This window comes from Colletotrichum chrysophilum (genome assembly GCF_026319265.1).
Source record: "Colletotrichum chrysophilum strain AFK26 chromosome Unknown scaffold_15, whole genome shotgun sequence".
Taxonomy (NCBI): Eukaryota; Fungi; Ascomycota; class Sordariomycetes; order Glomerellales; family Glomerellaceae; genus Colletotrichum; species Colletotrichum chrysophilum.
The window spans coordinates 198,237-211,685 of NW_026517302.1; the positions used below are offsets into that span (position 1 = coordinate 198,237).

At 57.0% G+C, this 13,449-nt stretch overlaps 4 protein-coding genes across 4 annotated transcripts; 2 read left to right on the forward strand and 2 right to left on the reverse strand.

The window, feature by feature from the left end:
• Window positions 1-75: 75 nt before the first annotated feature.
• COL26b_002886 (uncharacterized protein) lies at window positions 76-1,077 on the reverse strand (the record flags this gene model as incomplete). Its single annotated transcript, XM_053175792.1, has 5 exons — window positions 76-218; window positions 271-460; window positions 489-608; window positions 664-845; window positions 903-1,077. The coding sequence occupies 5 exons, from the start codon at window positions 1,075-1,077 to the stop codon at window positions 76-78; spliced, it is 810 nt and encodes a 269-aa protein (XP_053040221.1).
• Window positions 1,078-2,805: 1,728 nt separating this feature from the next.
• Window positions 2,806-5,429, forward strand: COL26b_002887 (uncharacterized protein; the record flags this gene model as incomplete). Its single annotated transcript, XM_053175793.1, has 2 exons — window positions 2,806-2,956; window positions 3,016-5,429. The coding sequence occupies 2 exons, from the start codon at window positions 2,806-2,808 to the stop codon at window positions 5,427-5,429; spliced, it is 2,565 nt and encodes an 854-aa protein (XP_053040222.1).
• Window positions 5,430-6,352: 923 nt separating this feature from the next.
• Window positions 6,353-8,383, reverse strand: COL26b_002888 (uncharacterized protein; the record flags this gene model as incomplete). The annotated part of the gene is made up of 1 exon (XM_053175794.1): window positions 6,353-8,383. One exon carries the CDS (start codon window positions 8,381-8,383, stop codon window positions 6,353-6,355), a length of 2,031 nt encoding a protein of 676 aa, XP_053040223.1.
• A 2,473-nt stretch (window positions 8,384-10,856) lies between these two features.
• Window positions 10,857-13,079, forward strand: COL26b_002889 (uncharacterized protein; the record flags this gene model as incomplete). The annotated part of the gene is made up of 5 exons (XM_053175795.1): window positions 10,857-10,902; window positions 10,964-10,993; window positions 11,054-11,200; window positions 11,264-11,923; window positions 11,974-13,079. The coding sequence occupies 5 exons, from the start codon at window positions 10,857-10,859 to the stop codon at window positions 13,077-13,079; spliced, it is 1,989 nt and encodes a 662-aa protein (XP_053040224.1).
• Between the last annotated feature and the right edge of the window lie 370 nt (window positions 13,080-13,449).

The following is a 13,449-nucleotide window of genomic DNA, read 5'->3' on the forward strand; positions in this document are numbered from 1 at the left end:
ACATCCATCAGACGTCGATAATATGCATAGCGATCTCAACAATGTTTTACCTGTTCTCGAGCTTCCGCGCCGTGTTTAAATCGATGACTGCGGGGTAAATGTGAGGGGCACATCGGGAGGACTCTGAGCAATAATATCCTGCACGAACTGGCCCAGCGTGGTGTCAATCGGAGTGTCGCTCGGAGTCCAGCCAAGCTCAACTGGCAACCGCTCGTTCCCTATAGATGGTTAGAGCATGTCGATGGCCTATGTGAAACCACAATCACTTACTAAAGAAGTACTCCATGAATGACCTATTCGCTACCGGGTTTTCCGGATGACCAAAAATGGCCAGCATGAAGGCGTTCTCGCCGACGATGACCGGAATCTGTTCTTGGGTGATGGAGAAGCTTGGGTTGATCTCGCTCATATAAAGGGCGTGTCTGGCACGAGCGTTGGCTATGATTGACGTGTTGATGGCCTAGGCGCTCGTTTCCAAAATAGCTCACAAAGTTGTCAAAGGTCCCCTTGTCGAAGGAGTTGGTGGGGTCGAAGACGGCATCGCGGCGGGAGAGACTGCCGTCGTGTTCGATCACATTGTGGACATGGAGCATCTCGAGGTCGAAGAACTGTTGCGACTTTGGTCAGCCCGCCCTCTTGGAGCGATGCAGATGCTTCTCTTACCGTGGCGTTGGGAACGGGGTTGACTACAAGAGCGTTCTCAAAGATGTTGAGAGCCCGGGATTCGGCCACGTTCAATGCATCCTTGACCCCCTTTGTGAGCTTGTCGAGCGTAATGTTTCGGCCGTCGTGGGGAACGAAGCCATGGTTTGCGAGGGTGTTCATCGTCGGGCATGGGGAACGCTCTGCGTTGATTCTGTTAGCACGTTCAAGTGTACCCGTCGAGACAGATTCAAATTTACGATCGCCAGGTCCCGGAGCTTTCCAGAAGAAGTGATTCGGCGTCAGACGTCCGGTTCCGTTTCCAGACTTGATTACTGGCGGCCGGATTGAGTGTCCAACGCCAGAGTTGGCAAAGTGAGGGAAGCTATAGGCCAAAGGGGCCAGACCCACGATGATCATGGAAGAAATATGCATTGTGGAATTGATCTGAAGGAGAATTTGGAAGATGACTGATATATTTGAGTCTGTGAGAATGATGCTTCGATACTCCATAACGGCAGCATCTCAAACAACAGGCAGGCCTTTATATCAATCATTCAAACATTCTACTTTCATGCTGAACACCACGCCTCCCTTCCATCATCGAATCAAATCTTGCCTATTTCCTAGCAAAACCTCAACACGGCGATGCTTAAAATTGCCCCTTGGCGCAATGGAAGTTAGCATTGTGTTGACAAGGCCATCATCAGCCACTGACCCGACCGACTGCGAAAACGAGAACGAGCCACGAGAACGAGCCTCGCAGACAGCACCAAGTATCGCATTTCAACGAAACCAAACGTCATGGATTTGAGCCCTTCAAATGTGGCTGTTAAGGCAGATCATTCTTCCTCACAGGACTTCTTGACATCGTTCTCGATATATCGCACATCGAGAACACCGTCACCCGAGTCTGCGATTCAGCTAGACCCGCTGTTTGTTCCCCTCAGGCGATGACTTGCCTGACGAGCGAGTAGCTTGAGATGACGGGCAGTGAGACACAAATCGGTGATGACTTGCTGCGCAGACACGATCTTCTCAACGTGACTCATTCGACGGGTGGAATGGCCGGCCCGTCTTGGGGAGAAAAGAAGGCTAACAGCGGGGAGGTAGGTCGAGATCTTTGATCCGTTCGGGTACTCTGCAGTAGCCGTTGGTACCTGAGCAGGGATGTTCGCCCACCGCCTGTTTCAAAACCTCGAGTCTCTGCGCCTCCAATTGTCATCCCCTCTTCGCTCGAATCCGCTTTCCATCTCAGAAATTCGTATAACGCAGAGAGGGCCGGGCCAGACAGAATGGCCGCTGCCAGCTCACCGCAGACACGTGGCACACCGCCCCGGAGGCGAACACACCATTTGTGCGTGCCCAGCTGAGGCTGACGGTGTTCGTCGAAAGTCCGCAGCTGCTTCTCGAAGCGAACATGGGACAACGGTTTTGCACTTTAAAAAGGAGCTGAACCCTGGAAAAAAGAGCATGGTTGCCCAGGACAATACGGACGCTGACGTCTTGAACGGAAACCAGCCTTGGAAACCTTGGAAGAGCTCGGGCGATCAGTTCGGGCGGTCACGTGCCGATAAGAGCTTGCCAGCCACCGGGACACTAACCCGTTGTCCCCAAGTGGCCTATCGATAGGCTGGGCTCCACCACACCCGCTGCCCGTTGCCCGCTGTGGAGCCAGGATTCGGCGCCAAGGGCGACCCGGTTACCCCGCGCAACCACGCTGCAGGTCCGGCTGGGTTGTCAGCGACTACCTGGTGAGCTCACAGACAGGACGAACCCACTCTCTTTTTCTCTTGGAGAAACCTAGTCTCTCGTCGCGAAGGTAGTGACACAAGTCTTCAGGTTCATCCTGAAGATTTTCTTTGTTCCCAACCTCCCGACACCTTATCTTTCCTCTGGGGGTAGGGCGCATGTTCTGCTTCAAACATTCCAGCGCAGACGCCAACACCGAAACTTCCCCCACTTGCACCTCCGGCCGGCTCACTGACCGACTTTCAGGAAACCGCCCAACCCACCCAAACGATAAACGCAACCATTTCTCGGGGTCCCTTTCCTTTTGAGGATCTCGAGAGTCGGCCACGATAAAGACGCCAAACGGGTTTCCCGCATTCTTCAACACCTCCCACCCGCGTCTGAAGGACTCCTCCGCTCGTCGTCGCCATCATGGCGCCGGCAGAAGGGTTCTCGGCGCCGGGCGTCGCTACCTACGACTCCAACACCATGACGGTCGGCGACGGAACCTGGGACTTTGAGAAGAACACCTTCTTGCTGCCCAACCTCCAAGGTCTCAATTTCGAGACCATGCAATACAATGGTGAATGCGTCCCAGCCGGGTTTTCGATGATGACACTCCACTAACACAGACCACCCTAGGTATGGGCAATCGCTTCTCGACAGTCGCTCAGTACCACACCCTCATTCTCGCTCATGGTGTCATGGGAGCCATCGTCTTCCTTGTCATTGTCCCATTCTCCGTCTTGACGGTTCGATTCTACACGAGAAAGCCCGGTTACGCTGTACCCTACCACGCCCAGCTACAGATCCTGGGAGCGCTCTTGCTCGTCGCCGTATTTACCTTGGGCTGGTTCGCCGTCGGCCCCGAACGAAGCTGGACGAACCCACACCACGCCATCGGCCTGGCAATCTTCATTATGTTTCTCCTGCAGATCATCGGCGGCCGGCTCGTGAGGAACATCAGGGGACGCTCGCTCAGAAAGATGTTTCATCGATGGAGCGGACGGCTCATCGCACTTCTTGGTCTCATTCAGGTGCCTCTTGGATTGACGCTCTACGGCTCCCCAAAGTACACATTCATCCTCTACTCCCTATGGGTTGCCTTCTTGCTCTTGCTCTATTTCATCCTCAGTTACCGCGCCGAGGGCGATGACCGTGGCCGGGAGACGTACATCAGTGGAGGACGGTCCGAGGGACCGAGCGGCGTGTCTTACGACTCAGAGTACTACAGTGATGTCCACACAGAGAAGACCAAGAGCAACAGATGGGTGGCGCCTCTCGCAGCTGGTGCCACCCTGGCCGCCTTGTTCGGTCGCAAGAAGCACAAGGAGAAGGAGAAGGAGCTCAGCCGGGAGAGATCGCGATCGCGAAGCCGCAGTCGTGGACCAGAGGTCATCGGTTCCAGACGGGGCTCGCAGAGCTACCTCCCCTCACGCAGAGATTCCGCAAGCTACTTTGAGAGCGAAAAGTACACCGACATCGATTCACGCCGGGATGACAAGAAGAAGGAAGGAGGCGGCTTCATGAAGACGTTGTTCGGTGTCGGTGCTGGTATTGGCGCAGGAAAGCTTCTGTCCGGCCTGATGAAGAAGAAGGAGAAGAGCCGACCGCACGACGAGGAATACTCTGCCGTCTCGACTGAGACTCCTCAACGCCGCCGCCCGAGTCGAAGCTACCCCGCCCAGAGTGAGTTCACCGACTACACGGACTGGACCGAAGACACCCCGCCGCCCGCACGAAGACCCCGCGAGGGTTCCATCCTGCCGCCCCCTGGAAACCCCGTCATGGCCGCTCAAGCTCTCAGCGCCGCCGAGTCTCGCACGAACCGGCCCCCTCACGCCAGGACCAGGTCCCAGTACAGCTTCGAAGATTCCGAGTACTCATCGTATGTGAGCCCGTCTAGACGTAGGGATGAGCCGCCGCCCTCAGGCGGGGCCGGCAAGGGCATCTTGGCTGGTCTGGGCTTGGGATGGTTCGCCAAGAAGATGGCCGACCGCAAGAACAAGAAGGCCGAAGAGCAGAGAATCAGGGACGAGGAAGAGATGAGGTCAGGCGTTTCGGGCTCAAGATACACGGGCGACGGCATGTCCTCCCCGTCCCGCGACAGACGCTCCTCTCGCCGCGCCAGTGGTGGACGCCGCCCGAGACCTCCCATGTCCGCCATCAGTACAGAGATCACCGAATTGACCGAATCCTCCGAGCTTGAGCCCCGTCCTTCCGGAACCGGCTACGGAGGGGGCCCCCCGATGCCGCCGTACTCTGCCCGCCCCCCGAGAACGCCTCCCGGTGCAGGTGCCGGCTACCCCGACTCCGTCAGCATGCCTGCGATGCCGCCAGACCCGCAGGGCATCCTCAGCCGCGAGTCCGAGAATGATGTGTACGGATCTCCCAGTGGTCGACCGCAGCGCCGCGATTCTGCCAAACGCAGGAGGGCTGGCGATGAGGCAGCAGCGGCCGCCGTCGCCTCGGCGAGTGCCCTCGCAGCCAAGGAGGAGCAGCGTCGTCGCGCAGAGTCTGAGCGCTTCGGCCAATCCACTTTGGCACCCGTCAGCGTCAAGGTCAAGGTCCACGACGATAAAGACCGCAACGTCACGCTGCGCAGGCTGACCGAGGAAGAAGCCGCCGCATCCAAGCGCGACCACCGAAGACGGCGCGGCACCTCGGTGAGCAGTCTCTCCGGCACCGACGTCGGCAGCGGACGCCGCTACCGCCGTGACTCGAGCCAAAGGAGAGCAGAGGCCGCAGCCGAGCAGATGGCCGAGGCAGGCGACGCCCTCCCGCCCCCCAACCCTGCTTTCGCGGCGGGCCGGAAGCCCAAGGACTCGGCTTACTACTCTGGACCGACCGGCGGCGCAAACCCCTCTGTCTCTAGCATCGGCAGCGAGCACACGCACGGCACCTGGAGCCAGATGAGCCCCTCACCCGCCGTACCGCCGGCCGGCCTGAACCCCACGGGATCCGCCGCGGAGCACAACCGGAGGAGGAGAAGACAGGAGCGAAGACGGAGCAGCGCGAGCCGCCCGCCGGCGGGAGGAGTGGACATGTACGACTAGAACGCCGGTCAACAGCGACGGCGACGGCGTTCACGACCGACACGACATTTTGATGTAACACCCCCCTCGCCCGGGCGGTAAGTATGACCACGGTCCCTTTTTGGCATTGGGTTGGCTGCTGTCCCATCTTTGAATCGCGATATTTCAGGGAAGACTGGCACTCTAGCTACGGCGACACGACTGCTTCTTCACCCTCTTCTCCTTCTTCATGGTTGACGGCACAAAGTACAAAAAAGATTGCATTGGGTCGGGTGTCCCTGCTGTCGCAAGCAGGCCCCGAAAGGAGTTTACGGGCGTGGAATTTTTGTGTCTGTTTCTTTTCTTTCTCGAACCCGGCGCCTCCTTTCTCCTGAAAGGGACGACATCTATCTTATAACGGTTGGAGCATGTCGCGCGATTTTCCCTCCCAAACGGCTCTCACGAGTTTTACGGAAACGAAAGCAAGCCTGAGTTTGTGAATATGTATGAAGGAATACGAACATCTCTCGATGGATGATTGTACGAAAGACAACACGGGTATTTGTGGATAATTGGAGAGCTCGTCACCATGATAATTCCTGTGCAAAATGTGACTGCAATAATGTGATTCATAATGGTATGTCGTATTGGCTGCGTGCCTCATCATTCTAAGCAGAACTTGTGCTGCTTCTGTGTATGGTCTACATCTCATGACTCCCCTTACATCATTCTAAGGTGTCTGATGGGGTAAAAACAAGGAATCCTGCCTTCAATTTTCCCAGTTGCTCCCAGGCCTCGCGCTGTCATTGAAAAAAGAAAAGATTGGCGGAGCCCTTCCCACCGTCATTCATTGTAGGTATACCCAAAACTCCTTGCATGTTTCCAATGTTCCAAACCAATCTGGGATGCCACCCGCATGTGACCCCTCCAGTCCCAACGCCTAACGAGTGATTGAGCCGAGTAATTTAGTACTCGGCACCACCAAAACTCTTGTTTCTCGTGAGTGTCGCGCGCTTGATGCTGACGCGCGGGAGCTGCTCGTAGCTCTTGTTGCGGACATGGCCCGTTCCTGGGCGACTGCCTCCACCGGTGGAATCGCCCTCCTCTGCAGCGACCATGGCGTCCGCGGGCAAGGATGAGCTTTCCTTGATAGCCGCCACAAAAAAGGACGAGACAAGCACGGCAATACCTCCCAGGGCCAGAACGATGGCCATGGAGTGGTCGCCGGGAGTGCCGCGGGGCTTCTGCCAGATCTTGAAGATGATGCTGGAGCCGACAGTGGCGATGATCTGCGGCGCGGCGATAGCCATGTTGTGGATGCCGAGGATGACGCCCGCCTGGTCGGTCTCCTCGCCCTCGCTGAGAACAGATCGGTCGGAGTCGGCAATGGAGTCCAGGGACGGGGAAGCTGGGCCATCTGAGCGCCTGCTTGGGCTCAAGTGTCGTTGTCTGGCACGCAGTACCGCGTCTCGGCGGCTGATCTCTGCGCTGATAATGGCCCACGGAGCCCACAGAGTCATGGCCCAAGTAATGCCGACTAGGCCAATCAATGCTGTCGCTGCTTCGACTGTGCGCACGATGACGGTGCAGAACATGGCACCTGCGAAGAGCCACAGCGACATGAACCAAGCTCTCTTGAGCGTGAAGCCTGGAATCTGCAGACGATCTAGGAAAGATGGCTTCTCGCTGTCGAAGTCCTTCGGAGCAGCATCCGTCTCCCCCGGCACGTCGCAGAGGACGGGGTGGCTGTCATAGGTAGGAGCGATAAAGAAGGGCAGGAAGACGTTTGTGGCCAAGCTGACAATAGAGTTGATGAGGAGAGCAAACGTTCCGACTCTCGTTGCCTGTTCGTACAGCTTGTCGAGCTCTTCCGGAGCCATGTGCGGGTTCTTCTCTAGGAAGGGCTCAACGTAGATCTCGCCAATGTACGAAGAGGTATAGAATAGCAAGGGGAAGAAGCCAACCCAAGCGCAGAATTGAACCTGGCAGACTCTCATAACCTGAGGCGGCAGACGCTTGATGGAGGTAAAGATCTTCCCAAAGAATGGAAGGACGCCAGCCTTGCTCTGCGCCGGCGGGCCCTCGAGTCGGGGGTCCCGTTCGTGGATAAATGTTGTGCTTACCAGGATGGTCGACGCCAAGGCGATGCTGGCAATGGCGCAGAGCACCTTGAACTGGGTGTCACCCAAAAACCAGACGTATTTGGGCAAATCGATGTAGCCCGCGATATATCCGACAATGTTGCCGAAACCGGTAATGCGACTTGCCATGGCATTGGCTGCCTCCTGTTGGTGAGCAGGTGCGCAGTCCACGATGAAGGCTCGAATGGCGGCCTGCACGGTGTTGATGGCGAAATCGAGTACATAGATGCCGACCACGGCGACGCAAATAATGGCGGTCTTGACTCCCTGGGACTCCGGATCGGCTCCAAAAATCCCCAAGAAGCCGCCGACAATTTCCCTCGTCCAAGCCAAGAACATCAGCGACACCATGGTTGCGATGGCCCCGCCGACCATAAATGGTTTCCGCTTTCCCCACGGCAGTCGGCAGTTGTCGCTCAGCATGCCGACATAGGGCTGAACCAACGTACCGGTAAGCGGACCTGCAATCCACACCAAGGCCATCAACGACTTGCTGAGGCCAAGAGAGAGCAAATAAGGTGATCCATTAGACAGCTCGACGGACCATGCGATCTGCAGACCGCCAATGCTGATGGTCAGGAGGATAAGGTACCACACGCTCTTTGTCTGCTGCAAGTCGTCCTGCTCCCCCATGACCGTGTTACCGTCGGTGAAACCATCTTCGTCGCTGCTCGGAGACAGAAGCGGAGATCGTTCGCTGGCGATTCCCTTGTCACGCACAGTCGAGCCGTTCCGAGCTGTGCTGCCGGACAATGTGCGAGTCTGAGTGCTGTTCGTCTTGGACGGAGGGTTGCTCTGATCAATGTTGGGCAAAGGTCGCCCCCTTCTAGGGGATTGAGCTTTGTTGGAAGTCATGTTGGGCGGACAGATATCGGAGTGAAGCTATTCAGTTCGGACCAGGCCCACTAGCGGGGCATCGAAGGTCGGTTTGTGTCAACTCGAGGGGTTCGTTTCGAATGCCAGAGACAGGTCGGTGGGTTCGTTGACTGCGTTAGTCAATGATAGCCCGTGAAAGAGTATTTAAACAGCGGGTTCAATGGTTCGCGAGAGTGGGCAAGGGAACCGACGTGGCCAAGTCAGGCAGAAAGACGTTGTGCCGTCACGCGGTCAAGTAGGAGGATGCCACGAGACCCCTCGGGCTGGCTGGCAGGTACGGACGGGAGTGAGTCGATTTCTGACGATGACAGTTCTGGCGGCAGAGGGCTGCGTCATTCGCTGGATGCAAACTGCGCCCTGGCGGAATGACCAACTAAAAATGTAGGCCGGTTCCTGATTCGAGCCCAGGATATGCGGTTGAGCCTGGCACGGGCGAATTAGAGGCGGTACCGCGGATCGAGATGGTGTGCCAGGGTTGCGCCAGAGTGTCTGCCACAGGGGGAACCGGCTGGGTAAAAGCTGGAGGCTTGACAGAAGCGGATGCGGGAGAGCGGCAGCCAGAACCGGCGTCGGGTTCGACTGGCACTGGCGGAATTCGATGTAAGGGGTGGAAGCGTGCTGCGTGCGACGTGCAGCTGAGTGGTGCAAAGCCGAGGGAGAGCCGTCGTGCAGCTGCCGGGCCGGGCTGATGGGGGGTCTTGAACCGTCCGCCTTCGTGGATCGCGACTGTGTCTTTGCTGGTTAGGCCGGCTGGATACACACGTGTTGGCGATGCGAGCGCAGCTAGTCGGTTGGATCGGTCGTTGGTGGGCTGTTTCGAGACACGGGACCCTGACTGAGCTGAGGTCGAGAGTGGGAAGGGTCTTTGTATTTATTTGCTGGAGCCGGGAGGTAGTCACGGCGCAACTCCGTGGCGGGACCGATGGAAGCTTCCACTGGGTGGCAGAACAAGGCGGGTGTTCCGAGAGAGAGGGGCTTGGAAGCTGGGGGACAAGCGGGAGCTGGTCACGATGGCATCGGACAGCGAGTGAGAGACACCTTGCTTGCCTGCTGCCGGGGCATCATGCCCAGGGTACCCCCGCAAAACAGTACGTCATGGCTGTAGCTCCCTTCTTCCGCCCCCGTTGTCACCGCCGTCTGCCACCTCAGACTCCAAAACGCGTACCACATTGTCTCTCGCAGTCTGCGCGCAACATATCTCCTCTTACGGCCCGTGACAAAGAGATGCTATTCATGGCCCCCGGATTTACGTACAATCATCAAGTCAGCGCGGCCCCATGTGTCAGCATGGCCTTCCTCGTTCGGGTGGGCGCTGCGAAATAAACATCTTCAAGCAAGGTACGGTAGGGCAGGCCACAATCTCACCTCGGCTTCAGCCAGAGTCGCTTTCGTGTGGTGGAACAGCAGCAACCCCCCGGCTGACGGTGCCATCCGCTCGGCTATTCGTACTCACACTGAGAGAATCCTCACGAGGATCTGGTCAAGTGTCACCCCAGGCTGCCCAACAACTCTTCCGCTCTCCCAACCGCTCTCCCCAGGTGTCAGATGTCTTACCGCAGTGTGTGCCGACCTCGACACCCTCAGCGAACTGGTCGTCTTCTCCAGGTTTCCAGGCTCCCGACCGCTGCGCTGGGGAAAAGAATGGGTACCTCTTGCTGCTTGGTGCTTGGTTCCCAGCGTCTCGTTGCAGCTGCACCCGCCCGCCCCAGAGTTGCCCGCGATCTAGACCCGTTGGGGGGGTGAGTGTGGGCATGGGGAAGACACGTGCCATGTCATTATGAAATCATCTGCGGGAGATGCAATAAGCGAAGCCCATTCACGCATGGCCACCACCTAAGCGAGCCTATCGACTTATCAGGAGTTCCTTGCGTCCAGACGAACGGGCTAACCGAATCTGGGACGTTCGAAGCTCAAACACTGGGCCTCCAGTACCGGTACTTCAAGATCGACGCTTGGCGGCCGCTGTTCCGTCCAAAAGGCACTGACACCTGCCCGCCCCCAATTGTAGCTCTACCACCCCGCCGCGACTACGCAACGTCAAACATCCATGGCCAATCAGCGGACGGGTACAGAGCCACCGCGGTGCATTGTTGCAGCCTCCGAGAAGTGGCTGGCTCCCGTCCGTCTGTCTTGCTAATTATTGCACTGCTGCACCTACTGACCTTACCTGCGCCTGCATCTCGAGTGGACACCTTTGCGAATGCCATCTCGACCTTGAGGCCTGGCGAAATCGATACATTGCGCCCTCTCGTCGCCGCCTCACACGACTCCGCGGCGGACGATCCCTCGACACCTGCGACGCCTGTCGAGCTGGCTTGTTCATGATCGCCATCCGCAATCCTCGGAGCTCATGTGCGACCCGCCGGTCAGCCTGCTTCCCTCTTGATTCTGGATCTTACTCTGTCACCAACCCGTGAGCGCCGCAATTACCGCACCGAACCTTTCCTTCAACATGTTTTCCGCCTCCGATCTCGCAGGGACGGCCCTGCGCATCGTCCGTACGTTGCCATGGCACAGCCATCCACCTCTAGAGAGAACGCGCAAACTGACGATCCTCAGAACGTGCGGCCGAAGAAGGCGATCCCGAAAGTACGATGCCGAAGCTGTCCATCTCCCGCCCTGCCGACTGCGACTGACTGTATACTCCAGGTTCCGATGGCTCTCAGAAGGAAATCTTCGCCGCGTGGGCGCTGTTCATTTCCATCATGCTGCTCATTATTGCATTCCTAACAAGCTACTTTCTCCAAGAGAGGAAGATTGAAGCGGTCCACGAAACCGTTATTTCCATCTTTGCGGGTTCGTTTCCTTCTCTCCATGCGCAGATTGTATCCTGAGAGATAATCTAACCCTACCGTCTAGGTATGACTGTCGGACTTCTCCTACTCGTGACCTCTGGCGACTCGATTCGAAACCTAATCAGCTTCGACTACCAAATCTTTTTCAACCTATTACTGCCTCCAATTATCCTGGCATCGGGATACGAACTACACCAAGCCAACTTCTTCCGAAACATGGGCACGATCTTGACATTCGCTTTCGCCGGAACGTTCCTGTCGGCGGTGGTCATTGGTCTTATACTGTGGCTCTACGCGCTCACCGGAGTCGAGTCCATCAGCATGTCATTTGTCGACGCTATCTCAGTGGGAGCTACCTTGTCAGCCACTGACCCCGTGACCATTTTGGCCATCTTCAACTCGTACAAAGTCGATCCGAAGCTCTATACCATTATCTTTGGCGAGTCAATCTTGAATGACGCTATTGCCATCGTCATCTTCGAGACGGCGCAAAAGTACAAAAAGGGTGATGCCTCTAAGCTGGGCTTGTTAAGCTTCTTCGAGGGTATCGGCATCTTCTTGATTGTCTTCTTCGGCAGCATGTTAATCGGCGTTCTCGTCGGTGTCATGACAGCACTGCTTCTGAAGCTTACCTACATCCGCCGCTACCCGAAGACAGAGAGCTGTTTGGTTGTGCTGATTGCCTACGCCACGTACTTCTTCTCTCACGGCATCCACATGTCTGGTAAGTTGACCCGACGACTGTATTCTTGTTTTGGCGCTGACCCTCTGTAGGTATCGTGTCTTTGCTGTTTTGCGGTATCACGCTGAAGCATTACGCCTACTTCAACATGTCAAGGCGGACGCAGCTCACCACCAAATTCATTTTCCAGATCCTGGCACAGCTGTCAGAGAACTTTATCTTCATCTACCTCGGCCTTGCCCTGTTCACAGACAATGCGCTGCAGTTTCGACCTCTGCTCATCATCATCACCGTCGCAGCAGTCTGCGCGGCACGATGGGTCGCTGTGTTCCCGCTGTCCCGTGCCATCAACTGGGTCATCCGTTACAGAGCCCAACGCAGGGGCGGAGATGTCAGCGACGAGCTTCCGTACAACTACCAGGCCATGCTCTTCTGGGCCGGCCTCCGCGGAGCTGTCGGAGTGGCTCTAGCAGCGCTGCTCACGGGCGAGAACTCCTACGCGCTCAAAGCCACCGTCCTGGTTGTCGTCGTGCTCACTGTCATCATCTTTGGCGGTACGACGGCGCGCATGTTGGAAATCCTCGGTATCCGCACGGGCGTCGTCGACGAGATTGACAGCGATGACGAGTTCGACATTGAGTCGTTCGGAGGTAACTACTACAAGCGCTCCGGCGGCATCGGCTTCACCCCCGGGCGACGGAACGGCAGCATGTCGCTAGACAACATCGCCTCACGCAACGGCACTCGTCTGGGCGCTGGCTCGGAACGCGGTAGCTACGTTTCCGGCCACCACTCGCCGAACCCCATCAAGCGAGGCACAAGCCTCAGCCGCAAGAATTCTGAGGCGGAGCGGGGCGACCTGCTGGACCGCAGCGGTAACACGACAGACTCGGATCTGGGAAGCGATATTGACACGTCGGATCTCCCGCCTCCTGCTCGTCGCGAACCGCGGAGGACAAGCCCGTCGATGCTCACCCCTGGCGCATCGAACTCGGCAACTTCATCCGCCATCCTGCAAGCCGAGCCCTCACCTGCAGCGCATCACGTCTCTGCGACATCAGCCATCAGGCAGCTGTTCAGCGCCGAGGATCCTGCGGGTCTGTTCCGGCAGCTGGACGAGGACTTTATCAAGCCCAAGCTGTTGCTCGACGGCGGCAACAACAACAATCATCGCGGGAACGGGTCTGGGCCTGCTTAGATGTGGCTCGCGTGCAGCGGTTCTCGTTTCAAACTGTGTAAACGTCATTTCAGGGGTTTTGTTTGCTTTCATCTCTTCGGAGACGGGTTTGTTGCACTTCCAGCGGCACTGGGAGAGTGGGCATCAAGTGGCGTTAGGCGTAACTATAGAGCGAGGTCTCGCATGAGGCCTGGGTTTCCATATCATAGTACCCATGAAGAAATGTCGTTTCCTAATGCTATTCAAGTCAGTTTTGTGACATGCAAAAGTTTTGACGTGCTTTGGATGTCCGGTGTGAGATTAGATGAGCAAGCCCACACCAACAGCACAGGTTCACATACGATGGTAGTGACAGATATGTAGGAGTGGCTTTCTTCTTTTTTTCATTTCG